We start from the raw sequence: 19,811 nt of genomic DNA, 5'->3' as shown, positions 1-19,811 counted from the left end.
AGCAAATTCTTTAATGTGATGACGTTTTGGGGAATTCCACTATTCCAGATATTGAATTCTGCACTTTGTAGTATTTTTTCCCTTTTAGCTCAATCTTAGTTTAATTTGTAACAAATACTTATGGAGATACTGTGTTTTTAAGCAGAAAATCCATGATAAACTCAAGGCACAACATGTCCTGTATCCGGAACTGATGTTAAGTGGCACAGTCCAAGAGCAGTAATTCATATCTTTATACTAATCTCCTACACTTTTTATTGATTTTCATAATCAATTGACATGAATCTAAAATTTGCTGCTCTGTTTGCTGCTTGATATGCTTCTATGAAATCCTTTCCCTGCATTTTGTAGATTTTTTTTTTCATACTTTTATCCAGTCAAGAAATGAAAATAAATTACAATAAAAGACTCAATGCTAACTAGGCCCAAAGCTCTCCATTTGCCACAAACACTACTTTTGATAGGTTTCAGAGTAGCAGCCATGTTAGTCTGTATTTGCAAAAAGAAAAGGAGTACTTGTGGCACCTTAGAGACCAACAAATGTATTTGAGCATAAGCTTTCGTGAGCTGAATGCATCCGATGAAGTGAGCTGTAGCTCACGAAAGCTTATGCTCAAATAAATTTGTTAGTCTCTAAGGTGCCACAAGTCCTCCTTTTCTTTTTACTACTTTTGATGTTTTCTGATTTGCAGTAGCCACTTCATTTAATCCACATGCAACTGTGAAACCTATCAGGAAGATAATGATAATCCTTTGTACTTATGTGATGTCTCTTATCTGAGGATTTCAAAGATCTTTACAGCTATTAATTAAATAAGGGCCACATTTTCAAAAGATCTCAGCACCCAACAGCTCCCAAACAGGTGTTTGAAAGAGGCTATTTCCATTTTATGAGTGCTAAAAAATTGAATCAGGGAGAGATCAAATGCCAAATGTTAAGGGCCTCCCTCAGGCCTGGTCTACACAAAGTTTTTAGACTGATTTAACTATTTTGGTTAGGGGAGTGATTTTTTTTTTTTTTTTTTGGCCAAAAAAGTAAAATCAATACAATTCCTAATATGGATATCAAAATACAGGTATAAAGGTTTTTATCCATGTCCTACTCAGCCAATGAAGTTACTGTGTATTTCCTTGAGTAAAACCTGAGTAAGAACCTCAGGATTCGGTCCTACGTGACCTACTCAAGAGCACACAGCAAGTAGGTGGCAGAGGAGAGAATAAAGTCAGTACAAATTCTGCTCGGACACCAACTTTATGCTAATGATTATAGTGAAGTTGCTGCTGATATACAGAGGTGTGAGGGAGAGGAGTCAGGCCTCAGGAATCTTGTTCTAACTTCTGCACTGTATTTTTACTCAATAACCTCCTGTTAAATAGCTGTAGATTGACCCCGATTATCCACAAAACTGAATGCTTAACTCACCTTGTAGAGTACTGAGTCGCAAACACAGAAGATGTCAATGATAACAGGATTTTCGAGCAGGGGAAGAAGGTGGTCAGGCATTCCTTGCCAAAAATGTAATAAGAAATGCTGGATCTGGGGAGGGGAAACAAAACACAGAGACAAATAATGTCTTTTCTGCTACCTATGCATATATAACCAAGAATGCATATTCAAACAGCCTCACCTCTTCAAAGTTCCCATTAATTGCATTGTCAAGGACACACTGACAGTGTGTTTTGTACATCATGATAAGGGTATCTACCTGTTTTGGAAGAAAGAAAGATTAAATAGGATCTCTTACCACTCTCTGTTAGTGCTGTGATGAAGTAGGTTTCGGCTGTCTTTTGATAGCATTGAAGTACAGTATATCAACCTTCTAGCATAAAAGGAGTGAAAGTGCATGACCTTCAGAAAACAGTAGGTACAGCTTTAGAATGGGTAACAATGAAAGAGGCACCCATCTCTAGTTCTGCATCAACGCTTTTAAGGTCCAATCCTGTTTCAGACCTGCAGAATATATTTTGAAAGTTTACATAGGCAGTGGCCAGTTTATCCAAGTTAGGTGGTGAAGTATACCCACATATTTGAAAGTAGGATTAATTCCCAAGAGTAGTACAAGTTAATCATTAGGCTACTATAGGCGTCTATGAGTGTTTTGAAACATCATTGGGTGGACAAATGGGGAAAAAAGCTGTCAGTCACTGGGTCAAAGTTTAATCATCACCTTTCAAGAGCAAAGCTTTAAAGAGCAGAATTTTTCTTTCATCTCATGCAGCTGATTCATCTCTAGTGCATTGCTCCTTGATTTTAATGGGATTGCAGAGGTGTGACTGACAAAGGAATTTGTCCCAGTGTCTGAAAAATGGGTAATATTCCTAACTAGAGTTGTGCAAAACATTTCCAAAGAAGCCTCACATTAGACAAAACTTACCTGATCATCCAGATTCAGAGAAAGTTTGCTATGGTTTGTGAAACTTTCCAACATACCAAGGCCCAGATTAAACTCAGGTTTGCATGGTTTCTGCTAGGGCTCTCAATTAATTGCAGTTAACTCATGTGATTAATTAAAAAAAAGTAATCCCAATTAAAAAAATTAATTGTGATTAATCACGCTGTTAAACAATAGAATACCAATTAAAATGTATTAAATATTTTGGATGTTTTTCTACATTTTCAACTATATCGATTTCAATTACAACACACAATTAAGATGAGCTATTATCAGCAGGAAAAAAAACCTTTTGTAGTGATAATCAGGATGGCCCATTTCCAACAGTTGACAAGAAGGTGTGAGTAACAGTGGGGGAGAGGGGGGAAATAGTTTTACTTTGTGTAATGACCCATCCACTCCCAGTCTTCATTCAAGCCTAATTTAATGGTGTCCAGTTTGCAAATTAATTCCAATTCAGCAGTCTCTCCTTGGAGTCTGTTTTTGAAGTTTTTTTGTTGTAATATTGTGACTTTTAGGTCTGTAATCAAGTGACCAGGGAGATTGAAGTGTTCTCCGACTGGTTTTTGAATGTTATAATTCTTGACATCTGATTTGTATCCATTTATTCTTTTACGTAGAGACTGTCCAGTTTGTAAGTTGCACATCATGTGCCAACAATGCCCCTCTGCCATGTACATTGAAGTGGGTTTTAGCCCACAAAAGCTTATGCTCAAATAAATTTGTTAGTCTCTAAGGTGCCACAAGTACTCCTCCTTCTTTTTACAGAATACGAAGTGTACAGTGCTCACTTTGTTATTTTTTATTATAAATATTTCCACTGTAAAAATGATAAACAAAAGAAACAGTATTTTTCAATTCACCTCATACAAGTATTGTAGTGCAATCTCTTTATCGTGAAAGTGCAACTTACAAATGTAGGGTTTTTTTGTTACATAACTGCACTCAAAAACAAAACAATGTAAAATTTTAGAGCCTACAAGTCCACTCAGTCCTACTTCTTGTTCAGCCAATCGCTAAACGAAACAAGTTTGTTTACATTTACGGGAGATAATGCTGCCCACTTCTTATTTACAATGTCACCTGAAAGTGAGGACACGCTTCCATGCTGATGATGCTCGTTAAAAAAACAATGCGCTAATTAAATTTGTGACTGAACTCTTTGGGGGAGAATTGTAAGTTTCCTGCTCCGTTTTACCCTCATTCCGCCATATATTTCATGTTATAGCAGTCTCAGATGATGACCCAGCATATGTTGTTTGATTTAAAAAAACTTTCACAGCAGATTTGACAAAACGCAACGAAGGTACCAATGTGAGATTTCTAAAGATAGCTACAGCACCTGACCCAAGCTTTAAGAATCTAAAGTGTCATCCAAAATCTGAGAGGGATGGGGTGTGGAGCATGCTTTCAGAAGTCTTAAAAGGGCAACCTTTTGATGCAGAAACTACAGAACCCAAATCACCTAAAAAGAAAATCAACCTTCTGCTGGTGGCATCTGACTCAGATGATGAAAATGAACATGCATTGGTCTGTCCTGCTTTGGATTGTTACCGAGCAGCACCTGTCATCAGCATGGACGCATGTCCTCTGGAATGGTGGTTGAAGCATGAAGGGACATAGAATCTTTAGTGCATCTGGCACGTAAATATCTTGCAACGCCAGTTACAAGAGTGCCATGCAAAAGCCTGTTTTCACTTTCAGGTGATATTGTAAACAAGAAGCAGACATTATCTCCTACAAATGTAACCAAACTTGTTTGTCTGCGCGATTGGCTGAAGTAGGACTGAGTGGACTTGTGGGCTCTAAAGTTTTACATTGTTTTATTTTTGAATGCTGTTTTTTTTGTACATAATTCTACATTTGTAAGTTCAACTTTCATGATAAAGAGATTGTACTACAGTACTTATATTAGGTGAATTAAAATATACTATTTCTTTTGTGTTTTACAGTGCAAATATTTGTAATAAAAAATAAATATAAAGTGAGCACTTTACACTTTGCATTCTGTGTTGTAATTGAAATAAATATATTTGAAAATGTAGAAAACATCCAAAATATTTAAATAAATAATATTCTATTATTGTTTAACAGTGTGATTAATCATGATTAATTTTTCCTATCACGTAATTAATCATGATTAATTTTTTTAATCACTTGAGAGCCCTAGTTTCTGCATGTTTTTGGTGTAGGGAAAAGAGGGGAATGTGCCAAGAGAAACAAAAATAAAAGATGTGTACAGATCATGGTGTGAAATGAACCTGCTGATTTTCACACAGCTACAATAATGACTACAACTGTGTGGAAAATGGAGGATGAAAGGGAGAGTCAACAATGTATTCCTGGAACTTTTGGTAGAAATTTATAATTTTGATAATTTTTCATCAAAAAAACCAACTTTGGAAAATTTTAACTCACTTTAGTTGTAACATCTAATTCCAGCTTCTACACTTTCAGAACCTCCATTCACTTAAGTTTCTTAGAATTTTAACTATCTATCTGTGTAGGTTTTTCTAGCAGCTCCCATCACCATGGTATCTGAGGTGCTTCTGGGCATTTCCTAGAAAGGACGATCCTATTCTATCCTTTTCAGATACTATTTGAGCTCTGTTCTGGACCTGTAAACGTTTTCATAGATTTCCAGCTGTTTTGGATGCAATATTTGTTCCCTCCCTGTCTCCAAGGGTCAGACTATGGTGCAGCAGTCAGGAAGTTTCTGTCAATACAGCCAAAACAGGGCCCATGGCTTCAGCACAGGTTTTGATGTGGTTATTACCTGGCTAGCTCCATCTGCAGAGGCTGAACTATCCTGTATTACAGCTCATTTTAACCACAACTGAGAGCCTGTCTACATAAGAAGTTTTATTTGGTTTAACTTAAATTGATTTAAATTCTCAATACCTTGGGTGGCGGGTATCATAGGCTGGGGGAGGCTGTGCCTCCCCAAACAGCCAGGCATAGCCCCACCCATGCTCCGCCCCCAGTCCCCCTCCTGTTTGTCGCTCTGCGAGGTGGCTCTTCCCATGTGCTGCGCGGCTGGTGCTGGGGCCACGCCACTTCCGGTGCTCCGGGGGCTGGGTGCACTAGCCTGGGGCGGGGGCCAGCGGCTGCGGGTGCAGGCTCTGGGCTCCTGCGGGGGGAGGGGTGTGGAATGGGTGGAGTTGGGGGCTAGCCTCCCCAGGCCAGCAGTTCACATGCTGCCCATGCTCAATACAACTTCCCAACTGTAGCAAATATATTTTTCTTTAGCCACAAAAGCAGCATGGAAGCTTCTGTTTTGTTGTTGCCCTGAAGGGAGTCAAAGTGGGGCAGCAACAGCAGGTCAGAAGGAGCAGGCCAGTTGAGTATGCCAGGCACCCCCTGCTGCCCTCAGACATTGCTGTTACAGGAGTGGTCTATAAATGAGAGACGTCTATACATATGTAGATAGTTAGCTAATGGATTATATGCTAGTAGGTGATGCTCAACAATATATAGCATGGATTTTGTAGAGGACCAATGAAACTTGTTGTGCACTGCAAATGGCTTCTTACATGTAGCTCTTCATAACAGAGGCACAAGGGCTTCCAAGGCCTTCACTCCTTTCACTCTTTCAGAACAAGTAGGCATGAGCCCACCAGCTCCTCCCCTGATGGGATGGCTCAGGAGGGGGACGGGCAGCACTGGAACACCTGGTCAGTGGCCATTAGGGACTCAGAAAGCCTTCAGAGACCTCTAATCTTAGTACAGCAGCCACCAACTTGGCCAACACTGGGGACTGAAGCAGCAAATTTCAGAGTTTACAGCTTGCGCTAAAGATCTAAGCTATGCAGTTCAGGGCCCTTTTAATGGATTCATATCCTACATGGATCAGACACATAACACATGTACTAACCTCTGGGTTATGTAAGCAGAACTGTTTATTGGATGGTTAAAGTGCAAGCGGGAATGGAGTAATATTGTGTATTTACTTATAATATTCACAATTTATAATGTACACTGTGTTGTTCAGTTACATACATCATCCATACAGCAACAATACCATCGGACTTATGTAACTGAGCAACGCAGCACAGACTTCCCATGCTACAGTAAAATATGCAATTCAAACAATATTGTGACCAAGAATTATTTGCTACAAAATTCATGAATAATTTCAAATAATCAGCACACATGGTATTTTGTGATTTGTTCATAGACAGTTGATGAAGAGGGGAGGTGGGGAAAAGTAAATTTCATCTAATTATTTGTTGTGAATTATTTGCTCCAATCTAATCAGTAAAAACTGACTTTAAAATCCAAAGGCATTTGGAATGAATACAGCTCCCAACTATTTGTTTGTTTTGCCCTCCCCTTGTTACATACCATCAGTTCGTAAAATACTAAGTCAGTTAATAGGTAAATAATTCAACCACCTTGCCAATGGTGAACCAGTTAATCGACATTAGTAAAGGTTTGCCCCTTCTATAAATCAGTCAACTCTGTTTGATTGTGGACATTTCTGGCTCTTTCATGTCAATATTGTGATCCTCAAAGGCTGAGTGAGATATGGAGAAAAGTTCTCTGACAGTTTTTGGTCTGCAAGTCAAGAAAGAAGCATCTCCCATTTTACCTTTTCTTTAGAAATGCACCCTTGAAGAACAAGGTGTTGAGCACTGGGGAACTCTGGAAGAAGTGTTCCAGTTTTGGAACTAAGAGAGTATTTCCTAGTGAAGCCACCCTGAAATGTGTAAAAATACAGTAAAATTAGAAATATTTAATACTGCCAATACCACCACCAATTAGTATTTAACTTATGTTATATCTTATGAGACTCCCAAAGGTTCCAAAACTTTGGTTAAATTCAATAATACTTGGATAATACTTCCAAAATCTGAAGGTTTCAAAACTTAGGTCACTATTCAGTAAGATACTTAAGCATGTGCCTAAATTTAAGCACCATCGACATTTGCTTTCACAGTCGTACAAACCTGGAATCACTCCACTGACTTCATGGAATTCTATTGGCTTCAAAGAATTGATTCCCGATTTATAAGTGAAAGCAGACTATAATCTCTTGTGTTTAAATGGACATACATAAAACATATACAAAGCTTTGTAAAACCAGGTGATCACATTGGGCCAAATTCATCTTTGGTGCAACTCCATGACTTTAACTGAGTTATATCAGAGATTAATTAGACACATTTTTTTCTGGAAGGGACCCTTTAGAGAGTATGGGCCCAATCCAGTGCTTAATTTGTTCCATGGCTTGCCAGGGGGGAGCCCTGGCACCTCTAGGTTTGGCAGTTCGTAGCCCCAGCACTTTTGAGCTTGCTGCATCAGTTTGAATGCAAAAAAATTGCTTGATCCCCGGCACCTCTTCCATTACAAATTAAGCACTGGCCCAATCCTATTCCATTGAAACAAGTGGGAGTTTTCACAGTGAGACTCAAATTGCCTCCTGAAACACTAATAAGACTGTAAACACCACGCCCTTTTCTTCTGTGCACACTGGCTGGATAAGTGAAAGAGCACCTCTGCTGGTTGCTTATTTTGGAGGTAAGCTCCCATTCATTTATAAAGGTTCCCAGAACAGTCTAAGCCCTGGTCCACACTAGGACTTTAGGTCGAATTTAGCAGCGTTAAATCGATGTAAACCTGCACCTGTCCACACGAGGAAGCCCTTTATTTCGACTTAAAGGGCTCTTAAAATCGATTTCCTTACTCCACCCCTGACAAGTGGATTAGCGCTTAAATCGGCCTTGCCGGGTCGAATTTGGGGTACTGTGGACACAATTCGATGGTATTGGCCTCCGGGAGCTATCCCAGAGTGCTCCATTGTGACCGCTCTGGACAGCACTCTCAACTCAGATGCACGATTGTTTGCCGTTGGTCTGACGCAGGGAGGGGCGACTGACGACACGGCTTGCAGGGTTGGCTTCAGGGAGCTAAAATCAACAAAGGGGGTGGCTTTACATCAAGGAGTATTTCAGGCAGGACTTCACGGAGGGTTCCAATAAGAAATGGTGCACCTAAGTTATGGTTCTTGTTGGAACAAGGAGGTTAGTCTGGCCTCTGATTGATACATGGCTAGATTTACCTCACTGCACCTTCTCTGTGAGTGACTACAGTGTGACCTAGAGGAATGAGTCCCCTAGACAGGGGAGAGGGGGAAGCAAATGAGTACAAAACAAATCTGGTCTATTTCTCGTTTTGATCCACTCCATCTAACTTTTACATCTTTGGCTGGCAGCAGACGGTGCAGAAGGACTGCATGCCATCCACATCTCATGGCTGCTAGGCAGAAGATGGTACAATACGACTGCTAGCCATCCTCATCTCTTGCCTGCCCGGCAGAAGATGGTACAATACGACTGCTAGCCATCCTCATCTCTTGCCTGCCCGGCAGAAGATGGTACAGTACGACTGCTAGCAATCCGTATCGCCTGCCTGCTCACCATAAGACGGTTCAATAGGATTGACTGCAGGACTAAAGAGAATGACCTGGTCAAGTCACTCCAAATTTAGTCCCTGCGCCCATGTCTGCCCAGGCGCTCCTGGCTGACGTGGCCAGGAGCACCTCGGACATGACGATGACGGCTACCAGTCATATTGCACCGTCTGCTGCCACAAGGCAATGTGTTGCTGCTACTGTGTAGCAATGCCGTACCGCGTCTGCCAGCACCCAGGAGACATAGGGTGACGGTTACCTGAGCGGGCTCCATGATTGCCGTGGTATGGCGTCTGCACAGGTAACTCAGGAAAAAAGACGCGAAACGATTGTCTGCCCTTGCTTTCACGGAGGGAGGGAGGGAACGGGGGCCTGACGATATGTACCCAGAACCACCCGCGACAATGTTTTAGCCCCATCAGGCATTGGGATCTCAACCCAGAATTCCAATGGGCAGCGGAGATTGCGGGAACTGTGGCATAGCCACCCACAGTGCAACGCTCCGGAAGTCGATGCTTGCCTCGGTACTGTGGAAGCACTCTGCCGAGTTAATGCACTTAATGCACTTAGAGCATTTTCTGTGGGGACACACTCACTCGAATGTATAAAACCGATTTCTAAAAAAACGACTTCTATAAATTCGACCTAATTCCGTAGTGTAGACATACCCTAACCTTCATACACGTGATTCCCATTCATTCACTCTCAGGAGCTGAACTAAGCTCTGTGCCTTGTTGCTTTCTCACACCTAAAGGAGTTGTCCCTCATTCAAATGGCAGTGGCCTGTGATTTTGGCTCAATCCCTGCTGAAGATAGTGATGCCTGGAGGGGTGTGTAACCACAGTTCATTACAAATGTACAGCAATACTATGCAACAATTCCAGAGCCCAGCACTGAAGTCCCTAGTTTTGCCTGACTGAGGTCTCCCGGACTGTGCGTAAGGGCAGGAAGTGAAAAATAAAATCATGCCAGGGATAGTACGGAGAGGCAAAACACACTTAACCAAGCTGCAATTTGGCCAGGACACTAAGGTCAACTCTCTCTTACCAAAAAAAAAGAAATGCTGTGGGATTGTTGATAAGCACAAGTGGTCGTGATGTCAGGCTTACATCTCCTTGGAAGATAGTGTTCTGAGAAGCACCAGGCCGCCAATTACCCTGGGGGCACACTGGTTCAGTACTAACTCAGAGGGAAAAATGCCTCCCTTCTGGGCCAACAGTACCACTTTCTGCAGTTCCTAGATGTTCCCTACAGAGCTCCCATTCAACCGGGGCCCAAATTAATCTTGTAAGCCCCTGGCAGGATCACAGCCAAAGGTAACACAGGTGCTGGCTATACCTCGAGAGGAAAACTTTCAGGGCTAGAACTGTGGCCCCAAACACTGATGCTAGCCTTTCCTTTTCAGAGCAACGGCAGGTGCAGATGATGAAACAATGACAAGCCTGCATGTTCAGATACTAACTGAATGATAAAACGACAAATCAACGCTTCACTAGTTTGCTGACTTTATAATTCCCACAAAAACCTGGCTGCCTCAGCCCACTTCTCAGCAAAGACTGAACAGTAGCACCCTGTATAATGTGAGGTATGACGTTACTAAGACTTCCTAAGCTTTACAACATATACCACAGTGCACTATGAAATATCGTGAGGAAAATGAAATGATAGTGGTCAAGATAAATGGACAGAGTACATTTTGTGATGCTCTCCTGCCTTGTTGAATTGTGTTTGCTCACACAGGATTACATTTACCCTAGGCAGGCTGCCTGCACAAGTCCCTGTGTTCCATCTCTGCCTCACTTAGTCCTCAGTGCACAGAGCCTTGCACCGGCCTTCTGCAATGACAGGAATTTCACCTTTATGAATCCACTCATTCTGAATGGGTTTCCTCAGTTACTACTGGGTTGGATTCAGCCCGGGTACTGGGCCAGCCACATTTAAACCCTGATTTGAGAATGTAAGTGGTACTTAAATTGGCCTTATTCTAGCCCTCTGCATATGGGTGAGTTTCACTCTAGCGTGAATTACCAAGTTTAATGCGTGTACATCAACATAGTGCAAAGAAATACAGTAAAGTGTGTAATTCTGTGGCCACTGAAGCAGATGTAAGGATTTCAACAATCTGAGTCAGCCTCAAATTAAATGAATTCAGAATACCAAGAACTGAAGCTAGGTGTTGTCCACCATTTATTTGCCCTATTTTTCAATCTTTTGACTTACATTCTTACACTGATCTGTTTCGTCTGAGGCTGTGTATTTGCATTTGGAATACCTTAAATTCAAATTTGAATGAACACTTCAGACTTCCAAACAGTCTTTACTTTATCATTAAAAAAACCAAAACAGAAAGCAAGGAATGACAGACATGTGCTATTTGAACAGCACCTTTCCTGTCCCATCGACCTATTCAAACACAGGAAAAGAGCTCAATGAAAGAAATGACAGAAGTTTAAATTCTGTATTGTCTTAAACATTAGACAGTTAAAACACTGTTTTTAGTCAATATTTCTGCAGTTCTTCAATTGCCTATCAGCATCCAGAGTTGTTTTTTTTTAATCGATAACAGGAGCAATCTGGGTGCCTTTATTACGCAATTACCCATTAAATGTATTAAAGGCTTTGATTAAAAGAAATTAGTGCATAAACGTTTTTTTAAAGAAAAAACATTTGCACCATTTCATTGTGCTAATGGACTTATATGACTGTATCCCACTTCTAGGTTTGATATTTTAACCCATTGCCACCTGCCCTTTCCATTCTAATGCCATCTGTTTCTAATGGCTATTTAACATTAAGATAATGACAGCAATATTATCAGCCTAATTAACCATGCAGACTCTAATGGCACACTAACTGGTTTAGATAAAAGAGTTTCTGATATCCCCTCATACAGAAAAAATACTAAAAAATGTGATAAAACATACCAGAGGTAAACAATGTGCCTGGCATTCAATGTTCATCCAAGTTTCATTTAGTCTGTACCTATAAGATTTTAAAATCTTTTCAATGTTTCTGTGTTGCTGGTGAGAGTGACATCTCATGCAATCGTAAATCCTTTCTGCGAAAACTAATTGGACAAATTGCCTAGGGAGGCTGTAGAGTCTCCATCACTGGAGATTTTTAAGAACAGGTTAGACAAACACCTGCCAGGGATGGTCTAGTACTTAGTCCTGCCTCAGTACAGGGGACTGGACTAGACGACCTCTCGAGGTCCCTTCTAGTCCTACATTTCTATGATTCTATGGTATATTCAAGGCAGTGAGTAGGTATATAGTTTAATGTAAGGAGAGTTTAAAAATGTTCACTAAATCCTGTCTGGTCACATTCATTTTAGTTTTGTTTTGAAACTTGACTGCATTGTCTCAGACACACAGGGCTAGACTATACAACCCTTATATTGAGAACCCTTACTCACAAGTGTAATCTCATTAACTTCATTGGGATTACTCTTGGGAGCACATTCTTAGCAGCCTGGCTAAAGGTTGCACAATCTACCCTATAACGTACTGTTTCAATTTTCAAGCAAACTGGGGGTTGGGGGAACCACTCCCTATTCAATAGTACTACTATGAATAATGGGACTACAGGTAAGAGAAAAAAGGGCACAGTGCTTACCTCATTCTTCAGCTTGCTTCCAGAAAACCTTTGAAAACAAATAGATTGTATTAGTACATCAAAATTGAGCATTGTGGTTATTTTAATTAAACATCCACAACAACAGCTTCTCCCCCACACACTGCACTGGATGGGAAAATGATCCTGGTAAGCCTGAAAAATAAACATATCTGGGCAATTAGCTCTATTCCACAACTTCTACTGGCCTCCAAGCTCCTGAGAACATCATTAAAGCCATGAGGGACCGTCTTTTAAAAGTGACGACTTTAGGGCAGTGACCAAACAGAAAATTCTAAGACCCAGGTTCCATTCAGACTTCAAACCTGTGTCAGAACCTCACAAAAGTCTGTAAATCAGGGAAGCATTGGACCCCAAATCTAGAATATTTTAGAACTGCCCTAGCAGAGAATAAGACTAATAAAAAATAAATGAAAGACAAAAGAGTTTAGACTTTCCCCTTTGAGAAGAAACAGCATAAAATAGTGTTTGCCAGAAACTTTCCTAGAACTCAGAATAGTTTCAATCCAAGAGGGATGTATCTCGGATGGAAAAAAATCATTAATAACTGTCAGGAATATAAAACAGTATAGACAGCATTCTGTGTACTATGGGCCTGGTCCAATGGCCACAGAAGTCAGTGGAAAGACTCCCATTGGCTTCATTGGATGTCAAAGCAAGCCCTAGGTGCAGTCACTAGAAAACTCAAGTTGAATCAGATCTACTACGTTAGGTAATTGCGGGTGGCAAGGTTCTACAAGGATCTGCACAATGATGAAAACAAGTCAGTTGTGGTTTGTTTAATTAATAGAATTCTCCCTTATTTTAGCTGCAAGGTGATAAGATTACAACGACAACATGAAGTTTTATAGTGACATGGGGCGATATTGTGGTTTCAAGCCATTGAGATGTGTTGGGGACAGGGAGTGGAGCTGACATGGCCAGAGGTGACCCAAGGCATTCTGCCTGCACAGGCCAGACACAGGGAAAATGGCTCAGGGGAATGCCAGTTACTGTCTTGGAAAGGGGAAATGTGTGTTCCTTCCAAACCTCATGTCTCCTTCCAAACCTCATGCCGATACCAGAAGGCAAGCAGAGAGGGCAGGTGGGTAGAAGAACTCCATTGCCTACAGAGATGGAGCTAGGGGCCTCACAGCTAGATGTGTATTGTGGACAGAGCTGCAAGGGGAGATCACCAATTCAGCATATAACTTGGGCAGCTTTTGCTGGGTGTGTTCCTCCAAAGCCTCAGTCACAAGCTAAAGCTGTTCTTCCCACAGTACTATTGGTAGGAGTGTGCTACGCTTCCTCCTTTGAAGGACAGGGGTGGGGGAGGCAGATTTTTAAAAGTATTTAAGCACCTAAAGATGCAGAAAGGTGCTTAGCGGGGTTTTCAAAAGTGCCGAGGCACTTCAGTCTCATGAAATCAATAGTTGTTAAATACCTGGGAGTGCTGGAAAATCTCACTAGACACCTATCTGCACCGTTAGGCACCTAACTCCTTTGAAAATCTGGCCCTAGGTACTTTTACATTAACTCCACTTTCTTTCACTCAGCAGCACTGGAGCTTGTAAGGCCACAGGCTTGAACCTAATGGTGCATGGCTCTGGCTGAGATACTGCCCAGGGCCATTAGTGATATGGTCCCCTTTGTGCCTCTCACTCAATTAAATGAGCAATTTGTTCAAGATAATTCTGCATTACAAAATAATCTCATCTACAAATGTGCCAAAAACACCCCCGCAACCCTTGAGAAATACTGGCTAAGGAAATGGCAGGTTCAGATTATTATACCCAGCAACTGCAGGATCCCCCCTTTCTTTAGATGACCAATGCCAACATTAGCCTCATGTTTTCTGTTGTGCCCCATTTCTTATGCCAGGGACCATGGGCGATAACCTGAAGCGGCCAGCAGCTGAATTTTCTATATATGCCTATGAACTCATTTATCCTTTTCCTTTAACACAGTCCCACTCATGGCTGTATTGTCATCGACAATGAAAGCCTTCATTCAAGCCATATGTGAACAGAGACATTTGTTTTATGAACTATTAATATTTGTTTGGTAAACCAACATGCAGCTATCATAATTTATTGATCTTGCTAGCTGTCCCTTAAATAAATATAATTAGAGCTTCTGGTTTAGGTTTCAGCTTGATATTTGCCAGTAAAAGAATCAGTAAATATTAATCTACACTGAAACCAGCCCTCCTGCCCACAGGTGCCAACTTCACACCATTCCCTGGCAGTTTCACAATGGTGAGCTGCATTGGGTGGCAAATGGAGAAGACTGCCACACAAATACATATGAGCAAAATGCTCTGAAAATTGAGCCTCACTACTCTAAATTTAGTGGGCTAGTGTAAATGGTGTAAATGGCATAGCTCCCTTGACTTCAGTGGAGGTAAGCTGAATTACACCAGCTGGCCCATTGTGTCCAAAAATTTAACTCTGGATTTTTGGGAGTAAATTACTGCCCCAAACTAGGAGCATTAAAACCATGAGAGAACAATATTACTGGTGCCTCTATACTACAGTGATAGGTGTCCTGTGACTACCTTACATAGATAGATGAGATTAAAATTAGATCATCGCTGAACATCATTCCAAAATACAGTGGCAGAGACTTAGTCTCAGTAGTCATGTTACTGTACCTTGTCAACCCTTTTCCAGAATACACAGAGTGGTAATATGCGCTGCTTTCTTTAATGCCAATTCCATAGTAATGATACCTATGAAAAAGAAAAGGGACACACATAAAGATCTACAGGGAACTAAACTGGTGCTTAATTCAACTTTTCCTTAGACTCTATTTTAATTAAAGTAATGTTTCAAGTCACTGGGACAGATCCTGGTCCCACTGAAGGCAATGGGAATATTGGCTGGATGCTCCTCTTAGGCCTTGTCCACCCACAGTGCGTGCATTGATTCACTAGTTAAATCAGTGCAACTCCCTTCACATGGACACACTTGACATAACACATAGTTGCACTGGTTTAAGTAATTTGGTTTAGAATCACAACTTTTAGTTAAACTGGTCAACTTTGTGTGTAGACCAGGCCTAAATTGCATTGGCATAACCCCTCCAAACTCAGTGGAGTTGCATCAGCTTAATTGAGGGGAAAATTTAGATTAAGTCCCCTTTGTATATTTCAAACATAAACAATAAAAGTAGTAATGTGTTTAAAAATGACTCATTAGTGTCACATTAGTATCACTTACATCAACATCATTTCCTCATCTATAAAAGCTAATAGCTTACTTTTTTATAGCACTGTTCATCCAGAAGGATGCCAAAGTTATAACCTGGTTTATAAACTCTCTATATTAACCCCTTCATCCCTGATATTTTAAAAAGTGTTCAGTAAGGAAGGAGATACCTAGAGGGAGGGAGAATTAGGTGGAGAAATTCTTAAGGGCTAGAGGTGGGCAATTGCAAGATCCCTGATGGACAGAAGAAGTGAGGTGGAGAGAAGAAGAATAACCACCTCAGGGTGATTTGTCGCATCACATGGCACATTGATAACTAGATTGGAAAAACTCTAGTAAATGTATGAGATGAAACAATCCTGCACTGGCAGGAAGGCTAGATGGTCACAGATGTCTAGATTCAATAGTCCTGATTCTGGGTGGGGGTATAAAATGGGGTTGTGTCTTCTGATTCTCCAATGTCCCTATGCTCTGGTAGAATCTGGAGAGTCACTGGGTAAGTGGTGGTGAGAAAGGGTTGGGGCAGGAGGCCAGCCCCCACTTTTCCCTATATATTGTCTTGCTGGTCTTCCTGTAGTTTAGCTCAATCTGAAGGGCTTAGCTCAGCCTGAGACCACATAGGCTCCTGGAAACTTCTACTTCTACTTTTCAAAGTACGAAAGTCACTTTTAAAGTAAGAAGTAAAAGCACCATAAAGTATCATATGGAGAAGAAGAGGAAGAGGACCGGTCCTGGGGCCGGTTTTGTTCAATATCTTCATAAATGATCTGGAGGATGGTGTGGATTGCACTCTCAGCAAATTTGCGGATGATACTAAACTGGGAGGAGTGGTAGATACGCTGGAGGGGAGGGATAGGATACAGAAGGACCTAGACAAATTGGAGGATTGGGCCAAAAGAAATCTGATGAGGTTCAATAAGGATAAGTGCAGGGTCCTGCACTTAGGACGGAAGAACCCAATGCACAGCTACAGACTAGGGACCGAATGGCTAGGCAGCAGTTCTGCGGAAAAGGACCTAGGGGTGACAGTGGACGAGAAGCTGGATATGAGTCAGCAGTGTGCCCTTGTTGCCAAGAAGGCCAATGGCATTTTGCGATGTATAAGTAGGGGCATAGCAAGCAGATCGAGGGACGTGATCGTTCCCCTCTATTCGACATTGGTGAGGCCTCATCTGGAGTACTGTGTCCAGTTTTGGGCCCCACACTTCAAGAAGGATGTGGATAAATTGGAGAGAGTCCAGCAAAGGGCAACAAAAATGATTAGGGGACTGGAACACATGAGTTATGAGGAGAGGCTGAGGGAGCTGGGATTGTTTAGCCTGCAGAAGAGAAGAATGAGGGGGGATTTGATAGCTGCTTTCAACTACCTGAAAGGGGGTTCCAGAGAGGATGGCTCTAGACTGTTCTCAATGGTAGCAGATGACAGAACGAGGAGTAATGGTCTCAAGTTGCAGTGGGGGAGGTTTAGATTGGATATTAGGAAAAACTTTTTCACTAAGAGGGTGGTGAAACACTGGAATGCGTTACCTAGGGAGGTGGTTGAATCTCCTTCCTTAGAGGTTTTTAAGGTCAGGCTTGACAAAGCCCTGGCTGGGATGATTTAACTGGGAATTGGTCCTGCTTCGAGCAGAGGGTTGGACTAGATGACCTTCTGGGGTCCCTTCCAACCCTGATATTCTATGATTCTATGATTCTATGTGCTTTGGAAGTGATCCAGCATTGCATTATTAGTCTTGGAAGGTGAAAGAGACCTTAATTTTATGGCATCAAAGAGGTTTTAAATGAAACCTTTTCAAGAAAAGCATTGACTTTTCAGTCTGTGCATCAGAGCTAGATCATCATTTCCCAGTGTAACAAAAGAACTCAGTGTAAACAATTATCATGGTGAAAATCATTGTTGAACCTGTTGCTACCAATATAAGCCTCAATGTGTTGGAATAGATACAATTACTAATGAAATACTTGCTCCCTATGATGCTACGGGTGATCCTAATCTACCAATGGACAGTATATCTATATCAAATTGCTGTGCTCTGCAACCAAATTTGGGCCCTGATCTAGTATGATACTTAAGTGCATGCTTATTTTAAGCACATGACTAGTCCTGCTGACTTCAATGAGACAAGTGTTTTGTAGAAGAGCTATCTCCACAAAGTGGTATTTCTTTGATGATGTCTCTGAACAAGTTGATAAGCAATCCCAACTCAGCACTGTTGTTCCTTTTAGTATAACATTGTATCCTCACTGTTTTCTCTCCTGAGGGAGAAGGAAGGCTAGGAATGGTAAAAGATGAAGGGTTTTATATTTTCAAAGCTGACATGGGGATTTAGATACAACTCCCATGAAAAGCAATTTTGATGAGAGTTATGTGTCTAAATTATCTGGTTGGCTTTGCAGATCCCAACTGAAGTACTACTTCTGCTGATGGCCGGCTTTGCTGTCAGCAGTCAAGGTTTTATAGCTAAGGAAATGTGATGCTAAGTGGTCATTGCTAAACACAGTACTGCTTTCATTGTTTACCTGAAATTTATGAGTAAAGGTAACTCCACCAAAACACCGTGATACCCATTGACCCTTGAGAAGAGCAAGATTTTGTCACCTACATTTTCATCATGTCCCTTGGTTCTTTGCCATGAGTATATTAGTTTGAGGATCGGTGACGTGACTAAGTACACATGAGCAGGCCAATTTTAAAGATGCATTAACATAGCTCCGAACTATGTCCACCTGCTTGAATCATTCCATTATTTGTGACCAATAGTTGCTCTGTAAAATCATATCAACAGGTGGCTTAGGCCCTAAATAACACCAATCAATGTCATAATGCTAAAGGATCTTACCTCCATAGCATAAACTTCTGTATCTGATCTCTCTTATGGATAGAAGTCATGAAGTTTCTTTCAGCCATTGTATTCCATATATTCTATATTAAAGAGTTGGGCTTGAACCAAACTTCTGGATCTGAACATTCCTGACATTTGGCAAAGTTCAGATGCAAACTTTTCACTCTGAGCTCATGGACATTTTTCTCCCATTGCATTGAAACTATTTTAGATGAGATTTAAGAGTGTTTGATATGAAATGTGTGAGAATATGTTCTAAAAAAATCAAACTTTTATCATTTAACAATTAAATATCAAGAGTTGTACATTAGATTAGAGAAAATATTATACAGAGCTATCACCCGTATTTAAAAAATGTTAAGTGCATTATAATATATGCACCATTGATTTGCTCATTTGCACTCTGTCACTAAAGCAACTTCTCAGATCTTATTCTAATATCTGAAATCTCTCAGCAGCTTCAAACACTTGCCATTTTTCAAACTAACCTCCTACAAAATAGTTCTTCTTTCCCAACAAATGTAGAATTCTAATTCCCATTATATAAAATATACAACTACATAGCTATATATTTACTATATTGTATATGATTATTAGGAATAAAATAAGATCCATGATCGTGAAGGATTTATTTCTTGATTTTCTCAACAGAACTATAAAAAGAAACAGACTAAACTGCTTTCCTTTTTTATTTCATTGGTCTGCTGTAACATATGTTCCTGTGCAACTAGTAGCCCTGATTTTAGCTTACACTGACACAAATGATGGCTGATAAGGAAATGATAGGATTAAGCTGTTCAGGGACTTGCAATAACTTGTTATCACGAGGCCAGCTGCCATATCAGTTTTATTAACCCACTAAATCACTCCTAATAAATAAGATAATAGTTTTCAGACATGATGGATAAAAGCTAAGATTTAACCGATCAAAGTCTACAAAGAAATTAAAATGTAACTTGAGCTCAAACACAATCTCCTGTGTGTCTACTCTACCCAGTATGTACATTTTCCTGAGTAGCTGTCACAGGTAATTCACAGATCATGGTGATTATTGTTTATTATTTCTATTCTGGGAGCGGCCACATTATGCTTGGCATTGTCCAAACACACAAGAGGACACAGTCCCTGCCCCAAAGAGTTTACAGACTATTATATACTAATCTGAGACAGTGTTTACAGCCTTTTCTATAGTGGGTCTCCTCCCATCTAGCTGGGATCTAGCCAGGATCCCCATCCCTTCAGCAATATGGGAAATACAGGGTAGTCATGACGAGAGCTGATTGAAGCCTGCTCTACAGTGAAACATGCTCTTTCATCTAAGCCAAAAAGTTCTGGTTTCAAC

The 19,811-nt window shown here is 40.8% G+C and overlaps 1 protein-coding gene across 1 annotated transcript in view; it reads right to left on the bottom strand.

Annotated features, from left to right (window-relative positions):
- The window catches only part of RFX6 (regulatory factor X6), a 54,155-nt gene that overhangs the window by 22,732 nt on the left and 11,612 nt on the right, over positions 1 to 19,811 (bottom strand). Inside the window, exons 5-9 of the mRNA XM_084622319.1 lie at positions 15,071 to 15,148; positions 12,421 to 12,448; positions 6,985 to 7,092; positions 1,629 to 1,706; positions 1,424 to 1,537 (exon numbers count right to left, since the gene is read on the bottom strand). Coding sequence (XP_084478445.1) covers positions 1,424 to 1,537; positions 1,629 to 1,706; positions 6,985 to 7,092; positions 12,421 to 12,448; positions 15,071 to 15,148 — 406 coding nt within the window. The remainder of the gene's footprint in view (positions 1 to 1,423; positions 1,538 to 1,628; positions 1,707 to 6,984; positions 7,093 to 12,420; positions 12,449 to 15,070; positions 15,149 to 19,811) is intronic.

The sequence above is a fragment of the Lepidochelys olivacea genome (assembly GCF_965140295.1).
Source record: "Lepidochelys olivacea isolate rLepOli2 genome assembly, chromosome: 3".
Classification (NCBI taxonomy): Eukaryota; Metazoa; Chordata; order Testudines; family Cheloniidae; genus Lepidochelys; species Lepidochelys olivacea.
Note: the sequence above shows the minus strand (reverse complement) of the source record. Positions and strands in the feature narration are given on the sequence as shown.